This window comes from Heterocephalus glaber, unplaced genomic scaffold, assembly GCF_053883595.1.
Source record: "Heterocephalus glaber isolate CG9 unplaced genomic scaffold, H.glaber_assembly_v1.0 deba00000347, whole genome shotgun sequence".
Taxonomy (NCBI): Eukaryota; Metazoa; Chordata; class Mammalia; order Rodentia; family Bathyergidae; genus Heterocephalus; species Heterocephalus glaber.
The window spans coordinates 42,963,386-42,988,767 of record NW_028258143.1 but is presented as its reverse complement, the minus strand read 5'-3'; the positions used below and the strand labels follow the sequence as shown (position 1 = coordinate 42,988,767).

The 25,382-nt window shown below is 33.4% G+C and overlaps 1 protein-coding gene across 8 annotated transcripts in view; it reads left to right on the top strand.

Annotated features, from left to right (window-relative positions):
- The first annotated feature begins 213 nt into the window (after window positions 1-213).
- Kcnh7 (potassium voltage-gated channel subfamily H member 7) overlaps window positions 214-25,382 on the top strand; it is a 475,266-nt gene continuing 450,097 nt past the window's right edge. For all 8 annotated transcript variants that reach the window (XM_004835849.4, XM_004835847.4, XM_004835848.4 and 5 more), the window contains exons 1-2: window positions 214-391; window positions 2,036-2,266. In XM_004835849.4, coding sequence (XP_004835906.1) covers window positions 316-391; window positions 2,036-2,266 — 307 coding nt within the window. In that variant the 5' untranslated portion in view covers window positions 214-315. The remainder of the gene's footprint in view (window positions 392-2,035; window positions 2,267-25,382) is intronic.

Here is a 25,382-nt window from a genome sequence, read left to right as displayed (position 1 = left end):
CCCCACCCCCATCGCTCCCTCCCTCTTCCCTCCCCCGCCACCTCCCCTCACCCCGCCTCCTTCCCCATCCCCAGCCCCAAGCCTCTCACCCGCGGAAGTCCGGTACGAGGCCCCCTCCAGAAGGTGAGGGGAATGGACTGGACTCCGGTGGGGAGAGCGGGTGTCTGGAAGTGGTGCTAATGGGAAGCGATTTCTGGCTTCCAAAGAGGATGCTCTGCCACAAAGAGCAGCTGGCGCGGTGGCCTGGGCTCTAGCCCAGCGGAGATCCCGGGAGAACTCCGGAGCTGGGAGCGCTCCTCGGAAGACCCGGTCAACATGCCTGTTCGCAGGGGGCATGTGGCACCACAAAACACATTTTTGGGGACCATCATACGGAAATTTGAAGGGCAAAGTAAGTTCGTTTGTTCTCCTCTCTCCCTCGCTTTCCGCTTTGATAGTGCACGCTTACTAGCTGGGGAGATGGCAACTCCGGGCTCTGTCAAGTTCCGAGGCTGTGAAATAGAGCCAGGAGGTTCGAACAGTAGCGGGAGTGCTCTCCCTCTAATACTAATTTTGATTTACATTTTAGATTATAGTCTCCATCATCGAAGCAATTTGATCCCCTTCTCCCACTGCTCCATTATCTGCCTTGCTACTTAAGGTCCTACTATTTATTCTACTATCTTAAAGGGAACGTGCTAGTAGGACATAGGCTCATATTTTGAGTCTGTTTTATTGCACACTTTTAAAAGTCAGGAGCAGAGCAAACCATATTATTGGAACAAAAGACTGTAGATGTAGTAGTCATGTAAATGGCTATGCAAACTATATTTTACGCTGGTAAACTGCAGGGTTCTGGAATGACAGGGATGCTTACCTGCTAGTAGCTTATACAAGCTAAACTTTCTATTGAATCAATGCAAATGTATGCCAGATCTGTTCATTTGGAAAGCATTATCCCATCTGCGCTGGTTCCTAAAGAAAATAGCTCATTATTCAAAAGAACATTTATGTCCTCATTTCCTCTTTAAATTTTCCATCTAGAATTTTAAAACTTGAACTGAAATAAGTAAATCCCACATGGATTAAATATAAGGAAATTTAATGCACTCATGTGGACCGTCAAGAATGATCTCATATAAAAATAGTAACTTAAAAGCTTATACTTGTACTTATATTCTGTTTTCTTTAGTCTATATTAATACACATTTTCATTGTATACTTTGCACTTTTTCATCACTACATTTCGTAATGTGAGGTCTAGTACCTTATGTGCAAAATAAACTTATATTTCCTGTTTCACTTTCAATCTGGAAATAGTAATTGTAGTCTTACTAAAATGAATGAGTTATTTGGATTAAAATTTCTGCTAGTGTATAAAAATTCAAGGTTCTCTCAATGTAAAAGTAAAAAAGTGTTTACTTGACACTGCAAGTGTATAGATATTTTGATTTTTGGAAAAATGTACATTTTGAAAAGGTAAACCTTTGCAGTACTTACTTTCTAATATATGTGGAATAATTTCATTGCTAAACTTGTCTTTAAAAAAAAGTAATGTCTAGTATACTTTAAAGGGACAGAGAAAAGCCAAATCCAAGAAAAATAAATACTTTGTGAAAGTTGCATTTGAAGAGTCCGAGTGGAAGTGATAAATTTGACAGTTAAAGGATGTTTCACTGTTTTGGCTTAGAATTTTTTTTTTTAACCCTTACAATTAAGTGCCATTCTGAAAATACCAACGGGCCAGCTCTTGTATGAATGGCCACTAGGACCCCTGGATGTTACAGCACTTGAAAACTAAACTGCTTGGGGAATTCTATTCTTGCCATTTGAGTACTGATTTCTTAATACCTCCTGTTCCATAGAACTGTTAATCTCACATTTTAAGTTTATAGAGTCTTTTCCTGTGTAATTTCTTTTTCTGTGTGAAAAGATGTGGGAAATTTGCATTTTGTTTAAGAACTTACATTCAGCCCTCATACAACAAATGGCTTCAGTGTTTACAAGAATTTTATAGAAGCTTTTTAAAAGGTCCTTTATCATCTTCGTGTTACAGATAAAAAATTTATCATTGCCAATGCCAGAGTGCAGAACTGTGCCATCATCTACTGCAATGATGGATTCTGTGAGATGACTGGTTTCTCCAGGCCAGATGTCATGCAGAAGCCGTGCACCTGCGACTTTCTTCATGGACCCGAGACCAAGAGGCATGATGTTGCCCAGATTGCCCAGGCATTGCTGGGTTCCGAGGAGAGGAAAGTGGAAGTCACCTACTATCACAAAAATGGTAACGTTTTTCCACTTAGGATACTTTGTGTTTGATTCCACTGAAAAGAAATTTCAATTGCTAAAAGTTTATGTGCAGAAAAACCCCAGATATTTAATTGTAGAAATAAGATTTGCTTTATTATCCAAGAAATATGGACATTCTCATTAGTGGACTACAAAAACATTTCTTCTTTGATTAGGAGTCCTCTGTTTAAACTCTTCAAAAGTGTAGTAGCTTAATATCATTAAGGATAAAATGACACAAATTAGTCTTGCACACTCCTTGCACTAAAGTATAATGTAAAAATCAATAATTTACTGCTTGCTTTAATATATATTTTGTTGGGAAGAAGAAACAGCCATTTGCTTGAACTTGAAAACACTTTTAAAAACCTTATTGAAAACAGAATACTCTGAAAATAAAACTTTTCAACTTGTAAGTGTTATTTGGCTCTTTAGGTTTTGATAGGAAGTACCTCTTTTTCCTCTACTTATTTTAATACAAGATTAAAGGAGATATATATGAACTTCTAAAACTGACCCAGTAAACCCAGGTATATTCAAATATTAATGGGTTCAAGACTTTTCTTAAATTAGGAAGTATATAAAAGGAACTATGACTCTATGAAGTTATTAGTGCTCACTTTTATAGCTGCAGCAAACTGACATTACAAACTTAAGATCATACCTCAACTTCAAAGACACACCTCTTTCAGGCATTCCATGGCATGGCATGTAATCCATATATATATATATATATATATATATATTTAATAACTTAATTTAAAGGCAAAATAATTTTAGAAATATGCATATTGTACTTAATTTTCTCAATATTGCATTGTCGTCTATTTTTTTTCAGTTCCATTTATAGAAATTAATGAGGTAGAGGAGTATCTGTTCAGACTTTTAGAAAATTAAATGTGTAATGTGCTAAAGCGTATATAATATAATGACTCATCATCTAGTAAACTACATAAAAATATCGAGGAAAGTAATTAACTCTTCCACTTATTTCCTTACAGTAAAATTTTTCATGATAGGAAAAGTACAATTATTAATTATTGGATTTTCCATTACATGTATGTGAGTGGATAGGCACAACCAAGTGTTATGGGAAAAATAAGTTTGCATAACATTGTATTAATCTGGAAAATGCAATTATATGATTATTAAGCACCATAGAAATTGTTTTGAATGTTCTTCCCATTTTCTTTCAATTTTCACTCAATAGTGTAGGCATGCTAAAAATAAACTAATTGCTTTACAATCCTGAAAGTATTTATTGGACTGAGGCTTTCACTGTCCAAATGCAACTTATCTCTTTTGTGTATCTGAAGTCAAGAAACTGAACCTTTAAAATCATGTAAACATCTGACAGCATTCTCCACCAGAGTGCTTATTATGATGTTGACACAGTCTATATTGGGGCTCTGAAGGGTGTTGATCCATCTTTAGTCACTATGGATTCTGGGCTATTTCAGAATTTAATTACAAAATAAATCTGGTCTGTCCAAATCGCTTAGATCTTAAGTATAGTTTTAACAGTGTTTTCCAGTAAAAATCGTTACCTATTACACTGCAACTGAAATGGGAATGTTTTGAAATCTAGTTATTTAATACAGTGTGACTGTATAGAATGATCTCAAAACACCTTAAAGAACCAGTTTCACATAGAAACTCAAGGATGATTGTAAAAATTTCTGCAGAGAAAATGTTAGTATGTTCACTAATGTAAATCCATATCTGAATGATTTGCTTGGTTATATAAATTAAATTCATACAAAGAATCTTTATTTGGAAGCTTGTTTAGGTAGAGAAATTCCAGCCTTTGGTGATATTTTAGTTTCTGTTGTTTTTTTTACTGAGATGTGACTCGGTCTTAAAGGACTTTTAGCACTAACAATAAACTTTGACCATCTAGCTTTAATTGACTTGGGAACCATGAGAGGAGTGGCCAAGCTTTTTATGCTTTTCCAAAGAAAAACAATGATTAATTAATCTGAATGACCTTTTTAGATTGTAAAGATACAGTCATACTTATTTGATTTGAAGGTAATATTCTTGTGTTTTTGTTGCCAGTTCAGATACCTTGAATAGAATCTTCAGAGCATAATGGTTTCATTCACATGGCAACTGTGAAATCAATCAGAGCTTCTGAAGTTTGAATGCTTTGATAGTCTTGCCTGTTATAGACCTACCAGCCACTCTACATTAATAGAAGCAGAAGGAGAGAAAAAGACATTTTCATCAGTCTTTTCTTCAAATATTCCTAATTTATTACTATTGGTGGCATTTATTTTTGGTTTTCTTGGTTTCTTAACTCTATATAGTAAATGCTTCCTTATTTTTAATTTAGCATTTCCCAAGAATCTAAAAAGTCATGTAATGAGCACAGTGACCAAAGTAACAGAAAGTTGAGGTATTTTTGTTTCCACTTGTTCTCTTCATTCATATTGGAGTAAAAAAATATGAGCAAAGCATTATTTCTGAAAGCTTGTCTCCCAAAGTCACCTAGAGGATTTATAAGCAGTTTAAAACTGATTTATGGAATGACACCACAACGATGCAGTGTACTGTGAGCTGCATAAGCCATTGTGAAGCAATTCTTCCTACCATTCTCCTTTTTATGAGCATGCTAGACACAATTGAACTTACTGTTTACCAGAATATCAGTTTTTTAAATCTTGGTTATTTTCAGGAGGAATATTTGACAGCTCTTCCTTTGAGTATTCTATTTTACAGTTTAAGTCATTATTGCATAAATCATTCTTGGCAGCTGTGAAATATTCCTTGAGGTGATAAAGCTGTAAATCTTTTGACATATAACTTTAATTATACAAAACTATAATTATGCTGAGGATTATATAAGGATAGGCGTATATTTTATTAGCATAATAGATTCACTTTAAAAACAAGGTTTTTTTGGCATAAGGGTTGAAAAATAACAAACACTTAAGTGATTAACTAGTTTGGTTTGTAGATAAAGGGAATAGGGGAAAAAACAGAAAAGAAAATAGTTGGCCATCCCTTAGTTTATTGTTCTTCTGCTTTGCCTGGCATCCTGGAATAGAGGTAGTTATCTGAAGTGCTGAATTCCTTCAGACAGATTTAGGTATGTGACTATAAATTATCAAACAACTTTAAACATTTAGAAAATCAAAGTTAATTTCTCCAGGAAAAATAAAGGTCTTTACTCAGAAGGAAAACAGTACCTAAAATGTACTAATTTTAGAGGATAGAGTCATCCTGTATTGTTGCTACTATGCGTCTAGATGCAGTACAAGGCAATGTTGTTAACAAATTAAAAATGCATATTGCTACTCTCCTTTTCTGTGTGCTGCTTTTAAAGAATTGAAGGATGAGAGGATCTGAAGGGAATCCGATCCAGACGAGATCAGCAGAAAGTTCTAGAGGCAATATTTGATTCTTCTAAGCTCAGAAGATGTCTTGATTTGATAACACTACCATCTCTGTGAGTTGGTAGGAAATACTGTCTAACAAGTGCTGTTTTTGAGAAGAATGAAGATTCATATTGAGTGCCACCTCTCCCTAAATAATATATTAAGCATGAGAAGTATAGTGACAGGAAATGCAAAGAAAGACAAATCCTGATCTGTGATTTCAGGACATTTGTGTTATAGAATCACTAATGTTCATTTCTATCTTCTAAACTCTTAATGTCTTCATGAAATTCTTTTTAAAGAAACAATAATATATGGACTATAACATGAAAAGTTCTTAAATATATGTGGAGAACCTACAAAATTTAGGATTAATTATCACTTTTCCTCTTTTCTCCAACTTTAACGTAAACTTGCGAATGTATACTTCTTTTCAACTTCTGCATGTGTAACTTGTCAAAGAAGCAATGCACTTAAAAATTTAATACTACAAACATAAGTATTATAATAGCATTATATAAGCTGATACATAATATATTCAACTCTCCTAATTTTTGGATTGTGTAGTAGAGATACAGATGGTGGCTTCTAAGACAAGAATAGAAATAAATTTTTTGTGTGGGTAATTCAAGCAATAAGAAAGTTTTCCTTGGAGTATGTTCCCAAGAATTTGTTTTAGTGTCATTTAACTCTCTGCCTATACTTTTTTCATGTTCTATTAAATAGGCTAGTTTAACAATAGCAATCATGATATTCATGCTTTTAACATACCTAAATTTCACAACATCTTGTGCACAGTGTGTGTCATTCCTGACCAACTGCATTTGTTGGTAAAATATCCATCCTGAGGAAACACCTCTACCCACAAAGTGAAAACTTTATTTCACGATTGTCCCAAGTGAAACCAAAATGTTCTGAAAATGGAAGTAAATTCTGTTCATCAGATCATTTGCACCACTCACTGATGCCATACCTGGAAGCAGTACTCATGTTGTTAGAAAGAAGTGATGTTTTCTGCTGGCTTGAGAGATGGATAACTGCTTAGTTAATCTTATATTAAAAGGGCTTGCGAACAGGGTCATTTAAGGCTATCAGCACAGGATAAGTTTCATAGGAGAAATTTGCTTCTACTGACTTTGTGAGGGTTTTCATTTTTTGTTCTGTGCTGTAAATAGCCACTGAATCAATTGTTGGCAGCTAGCCTGTCAGGAGAGTCTTTGGATAGTTGTGCCATAGGGAAGCAGCAGTTGGTATACAAAATATTGAAGCATCACCATTCACTTGGCCTTCTTGGGGTCACCTTCTTTTTTTCCCCCTCTCTCCATGGTCTCCTTAAGTTCAGGTGGTCACTGAATATTTTCAATATTTAAATGTAAAATACCTCACAGTGCTACCTCTGTTTCTCCAGCCACTGTCAAGTACTCTGACTAAAGTACTTAGTCCTTCTTCTTAAGTATTGCAATGCTCCATTTCTGTCCCTCTCCATGTCATCAGAGATCTTCCTGAAACATGAATCACACTCATGGCGTTTTAGAGCCAAGAATCTTTGTAAATGAATTTCAAGTATTAAATAATGGTACAACTATCTCATAAAATATTCTTCCTATCAAAATTTTATGAAAACAACCTCGAGACACAGAGGGATTTAATAATTTGTTAAATCACACATAGCTTATACATGGTAAAGACTGAATCCTTTACTATTTTGCCTTACTGATGCTCTATGCATTTGTGCCATACTTAGGTATAAAAACTTATTTAATCAAAAATAGCTTATGGTTTACAAACCTATTTTAACTCATGAAAGCTCTCATGATAAACTTCTAGACTCTTTCATAGGACACTTGGTGGTCTTCAGAGTCATATTTGTTTGTGTTTTAAGTAGGACATGTTTAGAGGATCCAAGTTAGATTTGTAGCTCTGGAAAAAAACTAAAAGGACTTGACCAAGTATGTTTTCTAAGTGCCTTAATCTACTTTTCTGAAAAATATTTGGAGAATTCTATCTACTTGTTGGCCCAATTAAATACTGATATGATAAAAGAAATAGCATTATTGGTGACATGGTTTCTTACTTATAATATGCTCAAAATATAATGATTAGTTGAACATATTCCCAATTTTGCTTCACCTATAAAGCCTATATTCCAATCATACTTGACTGTTCAGAGTTCCTCAAAAAAGCTGGAATTACAGGCATGGGTCACTGCTCTTGGCTGGTTAGCTCAATTTATCGATAATCTCAGTCTAGGCTGTGCCCTGTGGGAATGTCAGCCTCCTCTAGCCCCAGTGCTTTTGTTTATCTACACTTTCTTACAAAATGATTTGTCAGAAGATATTATTACAGCAGGTAGAAATTCCCTTTTGTAAGTTTGATCACTTTGCCCTATTTTTTCTTTTCTTCGAATCATTAGTAATGTTTTTATTTGCAATTGTTTCTTGGTTTTGATAAGACATTAATACTTGCATATTTGAAACTCTGGGTTTGAGAAACATGTAATAATTTTTTAGGTTGAAGACAATTTAGAATGTCTGTCACCTCTCATGTTGACCACTGAAATCTATTTTCAAAACATCTTTCTAATTCTTACCGATGAAATCTGCACTAATGACCCAAGATGATGGTCAAGCTGACAAAAAATTAAACATCAAATTAGTGGTAGTTTATAGCTAATTTTTCAAAGAACCAGTAAAGGACAAAAATCTAGAACTAACTAAAGTACTGTATTTATATATAAAAGGTACTTATGTTAGAAAAGATCACATATTGAAATCTTGGTGTACCTGCCCTTGTTCCTTCTCACAACAAAGTTTTATTTCTTTTTTGGATTATGTGATTTGAAAAATTCACCACCAGTATTTTAAAAAGAAAGTATAAATTTACTAGTGTAGGGAGTCCATGGTTTATTTAAAACACCTCTACTTTTCTTCATCCTGGGCCAAATGTCAAACTTAGTACCTAATTCTTTGTGTCTTATGTTCCTCCCCGTTAGGACCACTCTTTTATGTTCACTGGGGTCTTTTCTATAGCTTTTTGTGGTCTTCCCTGTATGCTTCTCCAACAGCTCCCTCGTTTAAGCAAACTTAGGTGTAGCTTCAATCTCAGCACCTTTTTAAGGTCATATTTCCCACATTTCCCATTTTCCTTGTCTCTGTTAAGACACTTTTGAGATTACATATAATTTGTTTCTGTCTCTTCCACTCAATGTTGTGAATTTTGAAATGACTTCTTAAGCCATTTAATAAAAACTGGAGAAAATGACAGAAGAGCAAGAAATAGATTTAAAATAGCCAAGAACAGACTTATTTAAGATGAAATTTTTTGTAAGTTGAAGTGTCTGAAAAAAGTCCCATTGATTGATTTATTCATTCACTCCTTTAGTATCTTGTGCCAATTATTTACTAGGGAAGAGAACTTTAAAAATTAGCAACTTATGTTTACTAACTGAGAAGCAGCAATGTGCTGCCACATAGTTTATATATTTTAAAGTAGTTTATTCTAGTATTTAAAACCTTATATCTCTCCAAAAAGACATATCTAATCACCTTTCTAGTTAGTCTGGAAGGAGAAACATTAATGGAGAAAATAATACTGGTAGATCCTGAATGCCTACACCATCTGCTGATTTGGATGGTGCATTCACAGGTCAGTAAAAGAAAGAATTTGCTTACACTAACATATACAAGTTTGCAAGCCATTCCAGCCTCTCTGAATCTCCTACGTTAAATGCCTATGATAAAAACCTGGCAATTATCCTGATGTCTGTTTCTACTATCATTCTTCTTCACACACTGCAATTAGTCTCATCATACTTGTCTCCTAACATGGTGAATTCTTTTTCCCAAACCCTGAGTCACAGACTGAGATTGTAAAGCCTGTATGATATCAGATGACACTTCATCATTCACAGCCTGATACAAGACTTCAGCACCTCAGAAAGACCTTCATACTTCTACTTTTGCTCTTGTCAAAATGATTTAATTCCATTGTTGAAAATTAGAAACTACAGAGAACATAAAAAGCAAAAGCCTACAGAACCTTGCAACTAAGAGATATCAATGGTTAAAATGAAGGCATGTGTTCAATCTATAATTTTTATATACAAATACACACACATATGTGTGTGTGCATGTATGTGGATATTTTGAGAAAAGATCAGAGCAACACTGTTCTGCCTATACTCATGTATAGCTTGTTTTTTTTTGGGGGGGGGTTGGTACCAGGGATCGAACTCAGGTCCTTGCGCTTGCATAGCGGGTGGCGAAACCACTGAGCTAAATCCCCAGCTCAAGCTTGTTTTTTTCAATGAGTAATTTGTACTGAACTTGCGTAAGTTTTGATAGTTACATAATATTTTGACATAGACTGACTATAGGTTATTTTAATAATCATAAATTATTGCATCGAATGAAATAGTACATTACCAAAAGTTCTGTGTTAATAACACTTTTAACATTTCCAACATTTTATTATTGTAAAAATACTAAAATATGTGCATCTACCTTACCTTCTTGAATTATTTTTAATCTTCTACATGTATATTAAAATATAATGGCTAGTTAAATAATGCACATTTTTAAAATGTACCTTAAAACAGTACGTGTATCTTTGGTACTTCCCATCAAATTGTACACTCCAAAAGAGAATGTCTTTAATTGTACATTTTATGTGTATAAGAAAACTTGACACTCTTGTCAATTTTGTTGGCCCAATATAAATTATACTTTATTATTTCTTCACTTAGCCAAAAATCTTCATTAAAAAACATACATTGAAAGTATGAAAGTCAATTTATTTTCTTCTTTAAATAAACTATTGCCGAGTATTCTTATCACTGGGGAGTGATGAAAATCTCTTCAGCAGCTGATTGATCTGGCTGAATGCCTCAGCCCACACCAGCTCACTCCTGCAAAAACTACTCTTCAGATTCTTGCTTTCATGTCAGTGATTTTTTTGGCAGCATTCCAAGTCACAAGTATGGAAATTGATACCAATTTCTTACTATTTAAATAATTTATTTTACTTTAGCATATGTTGAACTTTTTCTCTGTTGTATATGAAATCAGTTAGATTTTGTTGTTTTTAAGTATTTCTGATTATATAATATAAACTCTGATGAAAAACGAGTAGTATAAAGTCTATTCAGTAGTTTCTGTTCAGATGCAGTATGCTCACCTCAAAAGGTAGCAAACTCACAGAGAATGCAGTTTCTTCCAGAATAACATGTAGAAGAAGTAAAAGGTACTTTAAAACTTTAAATGGCATCAAAGCTTCAACTTTATACAATGTGAGGAAATATATAAGAAGCAGAAGCTCAATACTATATTAGACAAACCACTAACTTTATTCCAATATCTTAATATAATACTATTGAAATGACTGCAGGAAAAGATCATTCTCTTCCCAGGATGCCTTACTTAACCATGACAGGCAGGGCTTAGGTAATCGGATCTTTCTAGCTGTGACTCAATTCTCAGGTCTTCCCCTCAGGTGTTCTTTATAATTAATGTCACTTAACCAAGGCTCAGTAGGGTTTATGGATTTCCACACTCCTATTCTCAGAATTTGTTCCCTGAATGAAGAACTACACAAAAATGCCACCCATGATGCACAACTTCAACCTCTCTATTAGCTGGCATTGATTCAGTTCTCATTGCAGGACTTGTTTCTTTGCAGTTCATGTTTCTAGAGTGAACAGGTGTCCGACTGAAATTCCACACCCACCAACATTGATTATTTTAAATATATTCATTACAGTGTGTTAGTTTGTATTACAAAACATTTTATTTTAATTATTGGCTCACTTTAGTGTGCCGATAACTTCAGTGATGAATATCTCTTTACAAAATACTTTATATCAATGAGTTGTAACTGTCATGCTTTTTGGAAAATGTGAGCAATGCTGATTGCATTTTCTAAATCTTTACTAAGAATTTTATATCATTTTTACAATATTAGAAGATAGTTAAATATAGGGTACAGATATAGCTCTATACAGAAATAACAACTAATCTCAGATATAAAATAGGTAAAAGTACTTTTATAAGTACTTCTATGACATTTGAAGAATTGATGGTAACATATATTTAAAATATAATGAATGAAGGTGAAGCCTGATCTTTGAACTGCTTTAGATGCATGGGAAATACAGAATCTGAAAAAGACAAACGAAAGAAATCACACATATTCATTCCCATTCTAGGAGACTTATGCTATCTTCTATTAAAGATTCCAAAAAGGTGGGTGTGGTGTCACACACTTTTAATCACAGCTATTAAATAGGCTGAGGCAGAAGGTTCTCAAGTTAGAGTCCAGTTGGAGAAACTTAGAAAAAGATTATCTCAAAATAAAAAAACTCTGGAGATGTACCTCAGTGTTAGAGTGCTTGCCAACCATTCATAAAGTTCTAGGTTCGCACCCTAGTACCAAAAAGAAAAAAGACCCTAAGAATAATGGATTCAGAAAGACCTGAAACAATTTTTTAATATTAATAACTTCATAATATAACCAGGAAAGACCTCCTTTCTACTTATCCCACTGATACAGAATTAAAACCATCACCTTCTAGACATGTCAATATTGTTTAAACATACATCAAATTTAAAGTCAGTTCCTGGAGTTTTGTTCTTTTTCTTCATTTTAGTTTCTCTATTCACATTAATGTATACTGATATCTTGCTAATGAGTTAAAAATTTGACTTGTTAATTTACATGTGGCAAATTTTATGTGATTTTATGATTGGGTCTGAATTAAGTAATAAAGTATGGTTTGAGGCCTTCCAATAGTAATAACTGACTTATTGAGCACTAGTGATACACCAATATAGTTCTTAAATTTTCATTTTTTTCAATTCTTACAATATTAAGGGGTAGATACTTTATTGTTCCCATTTTGCAGATTGAAAAGATGAAGTTCTGTAACTTCTTTAAAGCAGCAGCACATATGGTGTAGAACTGCTATCATCTGAGTACAGCTTCTCCCTTTCCTAAGCCAATGGTCCTGGCAAACTGCTCGGTCTTGGCCCCATAGGTACAGTGACATGCACGAAACGCACATTGTGGAGTCAAGTCCTGTGGTGACTGAGAAATATGAATCCTCTCTGGATTTTATGCATTTAAATGTTTAAAAATTGGTGGCTTTTATTCCTCTTTCCTACTTAAGGTTAGACAAACACTTGCCTCTTGTGCAGGACAGCTGGGTCTTTGGTACCTCAATCATATTCTTTGGAAGAAACAGACATCAAAATTCTTGTGTTTCTCACTCACAGCAAGGTTTGAAAACTATTGTTATGCAATGATTTGATTGCATATGAACTCTAAAGGTTTTTACAAGTTATTTAAATTGACCTCTACTTCCAACAATATAAGATTATATAGTATAGCAGTTCAAAAATTATTTCTACAAACCAGCCAAAAGTTAAAATATGAGGCAAACTCTTCATTAAGAGAGAATTTAATCTGTGAGTTTTTTCTTTGATAAAGTAGATGTATTTTCTTGTTTATTCGAAAAGGATGAAACACTAGGGCATAGCATAATGGCCTAGATCATGGACACTGGAGTAGGTGGCCTAGCTATGTCCAAACCCCGAAACTATGTGCATCATGTGATTTTTCACAAAATAACTAGCTACCCTGTTTGAAGTTCCTCATCAGTGAAATGGGGACTAAGATTACAGTGAATTCATCTCATAGTGTTTTACAGGCATATAAGTGCTCATCCTTCTAAGAATACTTATGATTCTTGGTACCTGGTTAGCACAATATATATGAATAGATAAAATAATATGGAAAGAAAAGCTAATGTGAAAAATAACTGGATTAAAATTTATATTAAGTTGACATGCTTATTGAGTGTTTTGTTAAAAAGGAAATTTGCAACAACATACCCCGCTGAGTAAAAAAGTGTGAACCAAATTTTGACATTAGGAAGTAACAGGAAATCAACAACATTTCTCATAAATTTAAAATGTTAGCTTCTAGGGGCTTCATCCAAGAGATTATGGTCTCAATCAAATTCTGGATAATTTAATTTAATTCTTGTTCTGTTTTGAAATTCCGAGACTCATTTTTAGGTATGGTCACCCTGTAAATGTCAACAGTCTGGGCCAACTTGGACTCATGTTTTTTCAGTGCATAACTCTCTATCAGCTGTACTGCAACCAATTCCAACTGTGGTGTTCTCCAAAGCAGTGTGCTTGGAAGCGAAAATTCCTCAGTTTACACAGTGAGTGAGATATAAGCTGTATTCATCCCTCTTCCACCCAAGACTTAATAAGAATTAAGATAAATTTTATTGACAGCAAACAAATGGAAATAATTGAAACCTGTTTTTTGAACAAAATATGTAGATGTAAATACACAAATGTAAGTATCATAGCTGTTATTCATATAATTTAGCAGCCAAAACAGAATTATTTTAAAAGTGATGAGAAGTTATTAATAATTATACCATGAGATCAGGAAAAAAATCTAGGATTGTGCCAGACAAATTGAAGGTATGGACACTCTACATAATACCTGGGTCTGGCATTGTGTATCAGATTTTCCAAAAGTATATACCATTCTATAACATAGACTTTTGACAAACATTTTTTAGATCTTCTAAACTGGTGAGTTTATAAATGCAGCCATTCATTCTTGCAATGCCTAGCACGCTTAGTGTGGGGACAAAGACATTATCTTGCAACCTGGAAAAATGTTTTAAATTCCTCTAAAGAATTCGTTTCACCTGTTGACCTCTTTGATATAAGACTACAAATGAATACCTCTATAAATACCATGTTTTTGGTTCTTAGGAAATGGGATTAACCTTACCCTTTTTGTGAACCATTGTGAGTGAGGAGAAAGCAGTAATGGACTAGAGGTAAAAAGTGTGAGTTCATTGTTGAATGCCAACACTCTGTTAGAACTTATATTTGACTTCAAAACAATCTTTATCTGGGACTCTATTAAACATGAGTAAGCACAAACCATGCGCACTGTCATTTTTCCCCCCGGTTTTTCCATCAGGCCTTGGTTATTTGAATTAGTCTATTTTAATCTATGATAAAATTATCCTTGTATCTTGTGTGAAATTTGTTGTATGAAGGATGTGGGTTAAGAAGGAGGGATACCCCTGGAAATGATGCAGCTGATAGAATTTAAGGAGAAAATTATCAAGATTTAAAAAAAAACAACAAAATATGAATTAATTCAGAGTTTGGAATGAAAAATCAATTTATTTGTTCTAAGTTTTTATATAAAATAAATCTCATCAAATTTCAAAAGCAAAGTACAGATATTAAGAATGAAAATTAAAGAATATTAAATTGGGACTCAGGGTATAGCCCAGCTCTGGAGTGCTTACCTAGTATACACAGGCCCTGGGTTCAGTGCCTAGCACTATAGAAAAAGAAATTGTTTTTTAGAGGAAAGTTAAGTCAATGTGGTACAGCTCATATTCTCATATTGTTTGTATTTTTGTAGACTTAAGATAAATAAAAAGGAAATCATCTGTGAAAATTTGAGTTGTAAACAAATTTAGTTTTTGCAGAGGTATAATTCAAAAACAAAAAAAAGACATGAGTTATAATGGCTATAAATCTCTTGGCTATCTTCTAGACACAAGTAAGTTTGCCTTTTAAATTACTCCTGGTCCTTCAGGTCATTGCATATGAGGAACTATTACCAAAAGAATGTGAGCAAAATTAATGGAGGTCTGAGAAATTATACCCTCCACATACTTATCTGCCTGATTTTCTGTTAATTTATGGTGTCCCTCTGACTCTGTATTTGCTAAATAAAGTTCATTGTAATAAAGAAATGCCTACATAAACACATTACAGAATTTATATGATGTGGGAGACAAAGTTACATTATTGTGAGTGGTCATATTTTCGGCTAAAAAATGTTTCCCGTTTTAATGAACCAAGAAACAGGAAATAGAACTGCAAACAAAAACATAAAAACAGTAAAAACTAAAAAGCAACAGACTTTCAGTCTGGTTTATTTGCAATTTATTTTTTGTAAAAAGTTTGTCACAGAAAAGAACAGCGCATGATAGTCTTGATTTGGGAGTTATTTCTTCCTGGCACCTTCCTGCCACCCTGTAGTTCTTCTCAACTCCATAACGCGGAGAGAAACTGTTTTGCCTACTATAAAGAAAAACATGACAGAAACTTTGGCAGCTCAACCCAAATTTATTACTGTCTTTTAAATGATAATCTGATTATTATGGCTGTGATAGCTGTGAAAATAAAAGAAAGAATGATCTATGTGATTAGCTTTCCTTTATTTTAATACTATATTGAAAAATGTTCAGACCTACAGAAGAATGAATATTTGCAAAAATATTACAATGAACACTCTTATAAGCTTCACATAGACTCAGCTATTGTTTACAAGTTTCCACATTTGCTTTATCTCTCAATATTGGTATTTTGTATCCAGTGTTTTGTATCTACTCATTTATTTTGTGGAGCCATGTGAATTTATTTGCAAATATGCTGACCCTTCATGCTTAAATACATCAGTATTTTATTTCCCAATAATAAAGAAATGCATTTATGTGACTACAGTTTAATTATTCATGAAATTTTATATTGAGATAACACGATTACCTGTAGAGTACTAACAATTCAGGATTTAAACTAGTATCACACAGCATACCTTATTACCATGTTCCTTTAGCCTCCTTTGATTAGAGTGGCTTCCTCAGTCTTTCCTGTCTTCTATGATATTGATATTCTTAGGAATGAGCTCAGTGTTTTGTAGAATACTCAATTTGGATTTATTTGATGAATTCTCATGACTTGATTAGTTGTAAATTTTTGCCATGTTTAGTATACAAGAGGTGTTAGCGTTCATTGAACATTACCGGAAGCACCTGATGTCAGTTTCTCTCATTATTGGTGATGTTAACTTTGATCACCTATCAAGCATTTTTTATGTATTAACAAAAACAATGGAAAATGAAATTTCAAAGAACTATTTAAATAAAATCAGTAGAGTAAATTCAACAGAACTATCTAAGCCTTCTACAATGAAGCAATAATCAAAATTGCTATGAGAAGGCAAGGAGTAGATAAGAAAAAGGAGAGATATCCTGTTTATGAATCAAAACTCCCAATATGGTACACTTGTCAGGCCCTTCCAAATTGAATAAATTAAAAAAAAATTAATAGAAAATTAAATATAATGATAACACATTGGAGTTAGGATTGGCAAACTGATTGGCAAGACAATTGAAAAATTCAAATTAAAAAACAGATATAGAAGTCATTAGCAGCTCTAAAACAAAATTTACTACTATCTTTCAGATAATCTGATTAGTGCAGCTGTGGTTATCATGAAATTACAAAATGGAATGTTCTCTGTAGCTAATTTTGCTATTGTCACTTTATTTAAATGTGTTTGCAAAATATTTAGACCTACAGAAAGGTTGCAAAATATTGTAATGAACATTGGACAGCTACAATAACCGTAAAGAACAAAGCGAGAGGACTGAAATCACCTCATTTTAAGAACTGCAATAAAGCTACAGTAATCATGACAATGTGGTATGTTCATCAATGTGGATAAAGAGATAAATGGTACAGAACAAGCCGTAAGTTGATCCTCATATTTACTTTGATTTGAGTTTTTCATAAAGGTATCATAATAATTAAATGAGAAGTACAATGAGCATATGAGCTAGAATAATTGGAAAAACATATCAGAAAAAATACATTATGTTATGCACAAAATTAATTTTACTGGAATTATAAACCTAAACACAAAAGCTAAAATGAAGAAATTTCTAGAAATAAATTTTTTTAAAAATCTCTATAGATTAGAGTGGATTATAGATAGATTTCTAAGAAAAGATAGCAAATGCACTAATATTTTGGAAATCATCAAAATGAAAGGCATATGCACTCCTAAAACTTCTTGCCCAAAATGAACACTGACGCACAAATAAAATATTCAGTACATTTATTTGACAAGGGATTACCATGTGTGCAAATATATATAAAATATATATTTGTCTACTTAAAAATATCTTTTTATGTGTATCTACAATTAAAAATGCAAACACAAACAACCCAAATAAAAAGAGACTTCAACAGACACTATAAAAGAATAATGCACTATGGCCAATAAGCGCATGAAAATAGAAATGCAATTTAAAACCAAAGTAAGATGCCACTCAAAATCCAGTAGAATAGTTAGAATTAAAGACTGACAACATCAAATATTATTGAAGATGTGGAGCAACAGATGTACTCTGATTTGCCAGTGAGATTACAAAGTGTTATAAACAATTGAAAAACCAATTAGCTTTTTACTATTAAAGTTAAATATAGCCAGGCCTGTGATCCCAGCACTCTAGGAATCACAGGCATGAGTATCACAATTTAAAATCCAGCCCAGACAACTTAGTAATATCCTGTCTCAAACTTAAAAATGAAAACTGAGCTGGGAATGTAGCTCAGTGTGAAGGCTTCGGGCACAATTTCTAGTACCTCAAAATAAAACAAAACAAAAACAAATTAAAAAAAATTTAAATATGCACCAACCTGTGATCTTTCAATTCTTCTTCCAAGTCCATATCTAAGAAAACTGAAAATACATGTCTGTGAAATGATTTATACAAATTTATCATAGCAGTTTTTTAGTCAAAACCAGAGAGTGAAAAACTTATCAACAGGTGAATAAATTTGTGGTATAACTACACATGGGTTTATTAATTGGCAATAAAAAATAATAAACTATTGTTATTTCAAAAAGAATGATTCCCAAAAACATGTTAAACAGAAAGCCAGAAACAAGAGATGACACTCTGCACAGCTCTGATTACATACCAATTATTTAGAGCTCAAGATTTGCAAAAACTGAACTATGGTGATAGCAACACAATGGCAGTTGGCAATAGGGTAGAAAATATAAGGAGTGACTGGAAAGGAACATACAAGTACTTTGAAGAGTTATAGGTATGTTCTTTATCTTCCCAGCAGTGTTGACTATTTGAGTCTGTACATTGGTCCAAATTCAAATTGTATTCTTAAATTTGCTCTTCATTTCTTCATTGTAGGTAAACTTTGTAGGTAAGCTTTACCTCTATTTAATAGACTGTTTCTTTCAGAATCAGACTCTTTTTATCTGTAAAAACACAACCTTTATAAATACTTCAGTAAGACTTTAAATGCATCAAAGAAAATAGCGTTCTTTTTTTTTGTACCGGGGATCGAACTCCGGTCCTTGCGCTTGAGCAGGAGGCAGCGAAACCACTGAGCTAAATACCCGGTCCTGAAAATACGTTCTTTAAATTCTAGGTGTTCACTTTCATGTATAAGAAATTAATTTATATTTAAAATTCTGTTGACTGCATTTTCATCATAGCAATCAGTCCATAACTCATTTTCCACATTTTATAAATTATTTTTAATTTTGAAAAATATTAGAAGGACTATGATACACCGATCAGGATTTATTTTCATAATTTAGGAAATCAGGAATACACATATTGATAAATGACTAATTTTGTTTACTTTCCTTGGTTCAATTGCAGATTTTAGTAATGTTTCAAAGGGAACTATATTGTTTTATTATATATTGACATATTTACTATCCAATCTATCCTTTATACCTGCAGTGAATGTTAATTTTAAATCCAATATTTCATTAACCTAAAAATATCTAAACCAATTGTATTTAATTCTTTTCTATGTCAATAAATAATATCTCAATTTCATTTGAGGGAATTAATTTATTCTCAAATGGCAAATAGATCTTCAATAAACTGTGAGTCCTTCAGGGCAGGGTACTTTGTATTGATTTCTGCTTGTAGTTTTCAAGATGCTGTTCTAAGAAAGGGAAAGAATGACCATTTTAATAAAAGTCAATTTTTCTGTGATGCAGATTGAGTTCTATTAAAGCAAAGTATGGTTAGTGAAGAAAGAAAACCAGGAATGTAAGACAAATTTCTAAGTAGGATTTTTAAATCTGGAGAACAAGGTTTTGAAGAAGCTTGACTGTGTAATTCAGAAGATACAAACTTGCTACTTGCATGTTTACTAAAATCCTAAAACCAAGAATGACAGAATTCTCTTTAAAGATTGAGTGAAAGCTTGTTGAATGTATAGTTAAATTGGAATTAATGTGCAGTTATTCCCAGAAGGCGGTATGGATGGAACCTACAAACATGTCTAAAACAAAAGTTTATTTTTGGCTGCTAGAGTGGAGAGAGGCATGTTTGAGATGCAAACTTAACATTTTATTGACTTTTGAAACTGACATTAAGGTCAACCCATTTTCCTTGGTGCCAGTCCCTAGATACTGCTTTGAGTTCCACTGTGCATAACCCATCAAAGCACTGACCCATGTGTTGTGTTTCTGTCTTTCATTCTTTAATAACTACAAAATCAATTCAAAACCACATCTAAAACATAATGTACATATAGTTGTATTATTCTTAATATTTTTTCTAATGATATTTATTCACACTACAATGAAAATTTGAGTTGCATACTGATTATTTTCTTTAAGTAATAAACCACCAAAACTTATAAAACACATATTTTTATCTTCTTTGGCAAAATTAATTTGTCTCATATTTTAAATATTATCATTCTGATTACTTTTGGCTATTTAGAATCTTTAAAATTTCACTAGTGTAAATGCAAGACTTCATCTTATTAATTGTTCCTCTGATTATAAACTTAAGCTGCACATTTAAAGTAAGTTGCAAGGTAAGATATATCTTCTCCTTTAATTGTTATAAATATTACACTAGTACCTATTGTCTTTAAATTTGAAATATTTGGAAAGTCACGTATATGAATTTCAGAAGCAAAGTTCCTGTTTGCTATTTAGTTATTGGTGGTAGAATAGCAGGGAGAGGAGCAGAGAGGAGGGGTGGGAGAGAGGGGGAGAGAGAAAGACAGAGAGAAGGGAGGGAATGTTCAAATGCAAGAAAACACACTGGTGATGTGCAGAGAAAATAAATATTTAGTCCTGTGGTGGACAGAGAGTAGGGTAGGAAAATGGCTTCATGGCAAGGAATGATTAATAGAGCATATAAACACACTATAAAAGAAAAAAAAAAAAGACTGCTGTTTTCTCCTTTCAAAAGAAAGCTTGCCAATGAAATCTCTGACAGGCTGAGTTCAAGACGGTTATCTCAGACCAGACACCCTGATCCTAGAAGAACGATCAATTCTTAATCATGAAGAGTATTTATTCCTTAGATCTGTTTACTGTTTTACTTGGAGCTGAGGCAAGAGTGATGAATAATGGATAGCAGGACACCCTGATTGTCCCTACTACAAAGGCGGAAGCACTGGAATTCATCACATCTTATTGTGTGAGAACCATATATTGACAGTTACACAGATGAAAGCACTCCCGGTCTCTAGATAACAGGTCTTTGTTCCAAACAACAGATTTACTTTGCCAGAAGTAAAAGCTGGTACTTGAGGGTTGCTTTGCCTTCCACCTTGTTTCTCTGGTAAAGTAACTAAATTAAGCCTCATGAAAACAAGATCATAACAGAAGGGCATTTCTATCCTTGAGTCGATTTAAAAAAATATTACCTAGTGTTGGATTGACGCAGAACCATAAAATTTTAAGACGCCAAGGAGCCAGGATCACCTAATATGCTTTCTAGGGAGTGTGCAGTGGTTTCTGCTCTGGAATAGATGCTCCCCAAATGCTATCTCCCTAGACAACTTCCTGCCTCCTCCTTTTTCTCCCTCCCTCCCTGCCTCCTTACTTTCCTTTTTGGTTTCAGTGGCTTTCATTTTACAGAGGTAGAAACCAAGGTTAAATGACTTGCTGAAGGTCACTTGGCATGTGAACCAAAGCCCATAGATTCCCATTTCTATCACAATGTAACATTTTCCATTATATGTGAAAACATTGTAATTTTGCTCGTTTTTGCAAGCAAGCAATATTCTTACAAGAATCAATAAGGATTTTGTTTCTTGTCTGTAAAAATGGGAACATCTTGTCTGAATTTGAGATCAGCAATCCTCACTGAGTTCGAGGCAATGACACAACTTTTGTTTTCCTCATTGAACATTTCATTTGCTCTAGTGGGTACTTTTAAAACCACCCTTCATGACACAATTTTTTACCAATATAATGCATGAGCTGTATGAATCTATAAATTGATTTAAACCTCTTGAGAAGCAATGGTGCTATTTCTACTGTATATTAAAATAGTAAGGCATCACCATTTGCTATAAAATTATGTTGCAGTAGTCTAAAAGAGAAGCTCATATCTCATGTAGCACCTACAGGAGCATTAAAAATGGAATACAGATCTGTTTAAGTTGCTAAACTTGATTTATTTGGCTTTATGAACTCATGCAGGTGATTTTAGGAATGAGATCTTGTAGATGGTATTGGAAAACATTTATGTTTGTGTCCCTAAGAAAAGCTAATATTGTCCAGACTCACTAATGCCATGAAGACAATTCATGTTTGCCTTGGAGAAAAAAAAATTAAATGAGCACCATACATTTTCATTACATCTGTACTTCGACTTTGTGTGTCTGTTTATATTTTCCTGGGTATAATTTAAGAAACTGACTTTTTAATACAACCCTTCGAGATTACTTCCTACCCAAAGCAGCATCATCCTCCAAACCATGATCTCTTCCAATGCCCTTTGGTTCTCAGTCGTGTTTAAGAGGATACACATGGAAGTTCAATTATAGAATCCCAGGAAAGACATTTCATTCCTTCCTACTCCACTCTGTTGATTATATTTTTAATTTGCTCAATTTTGGAAATAATTAAAATTTCAATTTTTAAAACTTCCATAGCTTGAAAAGGTGTATTTGCTCTAAGTCTTGAAAGCATACCATTCCATTTGCTGCTACCATCATTTAGTAGATGTCTTTGTTAATTTTACAATTTAATTACTTATATGCATTGTCAAAGTATTTATGCCTCAATTTAAAATAAAAAATAGTAGAACTAAGAGATATGTTTTTTTTTTTTATTTAAATACTTAGAAGTTTATGGCTTGTTTTTTCCAAAGCATTTTACCTTAATTTCTAATTGTTAGTGGATGGTCAAATTAGAGTAAAAAACGTTATCAATATTTCAGTAATATAGTCTATTCTCATACCGCTATACTATTGTAACACAAGGTATTTGAGAAACCTAGACATGAAGGGGAAACATAATCAAAGTAGTTTTAAATGCAAATTATATTACCCATTTTCACTAGAAAGCCATTAAAACTCACTGGGTATAACTGCAACTAAAGTACATGTTAAGAATCTTAAGGAATTTACATTTGGTAATCATAATAACGGTCTGACTGGTTGTAGAAGAGGGGACAAATATTAATCAGCTTATAAGACATGGGTTTGCACCAAACAGCTCACCAACCACAACTGAATATTATCCATAAATGTAGGGCTCTTCCTAGAACAGGCTGGTACAGGTTCCTGAAGGCCCCTGATTGTCAGAAATAAACCTGAAGTAGCTGGGGGTTTTGGTGGTTCATGGTATCTGGTGCAACTACACTAGGGTGAGCAGTACTCAGCGGGCTGTGATGAATGCCATTTATAAAATAAACAGTTATTAGTAGGGAAGTTTATGCTGCATATAATGACCAAATTGTTACATATGTTTATATCATGTGCATATATCACATATGCCTTATTATTATATACTATTTTATTACACATAAGGATTTTTATTGTCAATGTTATAACTAGGGTGCCTATTGGCTTAATTTTAGAGAGGAAAGTGCATATTATTTAGCTAAATGCAATTTTAACTCCTAATATTCATTAGAAATCTGGTGTCACATGTAGTTTTCAAGACTCTTTGAAATGGAAACTACTAGAGGCCATACAGTGTTACGTGATTTTCATTCTTGAATGAAAAGCCTGGTAGCACCTGAGTTATGTGGGTGAACTGGTGTTACTTATTAAGAGGAATTATAGGAAATAGTAGCACTCACACATGAAATGACATGGATTTGTATTTCAAGTTTTTTTCTCAACAATATATTGATGAAATGATTCATAGTTTTTTATTGCTGAATTGTTAGGGCACATCTGAATTTACATCAATTATTTCATAAATCATTCTATGATATTTGCTTAAAGGCTTCTTATTTAGCGAAATGTGGAATTTATTAGAAGTCTTAAAAAGACAGTAATGTTGTCACTGATAAGGTAACTAACTAAAACCTTGAATTTCTCCAATTCTAATTAATGCTAGTGCAAGGCCTATTAAATATTTCTGTTATATTTAGTGTGTAAAGAAGTAAAATAGAAGACAAATATTAAAATTAAATTTTCCTTCTGATAAACGTACAAGAAATTCAGGCGAAACGTTAAATTTGTAAGGTATTTGAGCTGCGGTTTATGGTAGATAGTAGTAAATAATTAAGTCCCTCAGTGCTTTTATATTTTTTTCACAAACAATTGGAAAGAATGAATGATGGATGAATAGTGCTGATGTAAAGGATTTAGAAGTTCCTCCAAGTTTTAATAAGCCTCACCAATCAACCCTGATGGCAGCCTAATATTTTATAGCCCCTCTAACAAAATTTTCTTCCTTAGAGTTCAAGGACCTCATCATAGTTTATACAAAAGAAGAGGAATGTACCTGATAGAAGCATACTGTTCTGGCAAGGCAGGACAAATCCGGATTTAATTTTTATCCACAACTGTATTACCTTTCTTTTAATTAAAGATTACTGTGTGTCAATTATTCCTGGACCTGTTGTGTGAGCACAAAAGCAGTATACTGTTAAATGTACCCACCAGAAAGATTTCAGACTTCTCCTCCAACCTGCAACATTTCAATACCTTATCTCCATAGTCTTTGCCCTGCTGAATTTGAACATCCTGAATTTTGTGTGTGTGGGGGGAGATCTATTATCTTCTTGTTGGTTACTCTCCACTTTCTGTCTCCTCTTTTCTAAAACTTCCTAGGCTTCCTTTGACCTTCTTGCTGCATTTCTTCACCACTTTTTTCCATTTTCAAGTCCCAGAACTCTTCCAATCCTAACTGTTCTAATGAAGGTGCGCTCTCAAAAGTTTCCAAGGCCATCTTCACTACCAGATCATCTTTCCCTTCCTCAAAATATTGTCTGGTCAATTCATCTTTCTAGGCTTTCTTAACATTGTAGTGTTCTTTGTATCCACTTGCTTCTTTGATTCTCATCTCTTGCTGCCTTTGATCCTACACCTTTATTATTATTAATATTATTGATTTCTAAGCTATAGTTTGACTTCCCAAAACTTGCCTGTACAACTCTTTCTTTGCCCATAGTCAAGTATCATGGTTCATAATTGTCTAATGACTGTTTCAACTTTAGTGCAAGATTAACTTGGTGAAAATTATATTTATTTTCTCCTCGAAATAATCTTAAACTGATGTCTTAAAAGCACCATTCTTGACATACCAAATGAAAATCCTGATTCTTTCTCATTTATTTCTTACCTTCTTCCTTTACTTACAGTCATTTTGTATGCTTGTTCTCTGAAACATCACTCCCTCCTTTTGTTTTCTTTGTATCCACGGCCAATACGTTGTTCTAGATTCCCAACACCTCAGTAGATTACCACAATAATCTAGTTGTTCTTGCTCAGGCAAATCTCTTCATTTTTGAAGTTATGTGTTTCACACATTGGCTGTTTTTACTCAGTGTTCCCTTTTCTCAAAACAATTAAAGGAACTCCATTTCTTTCTACTTACTATCTTATGCCTCTGCTCTTTTGTTAAATTATCCCATAAACT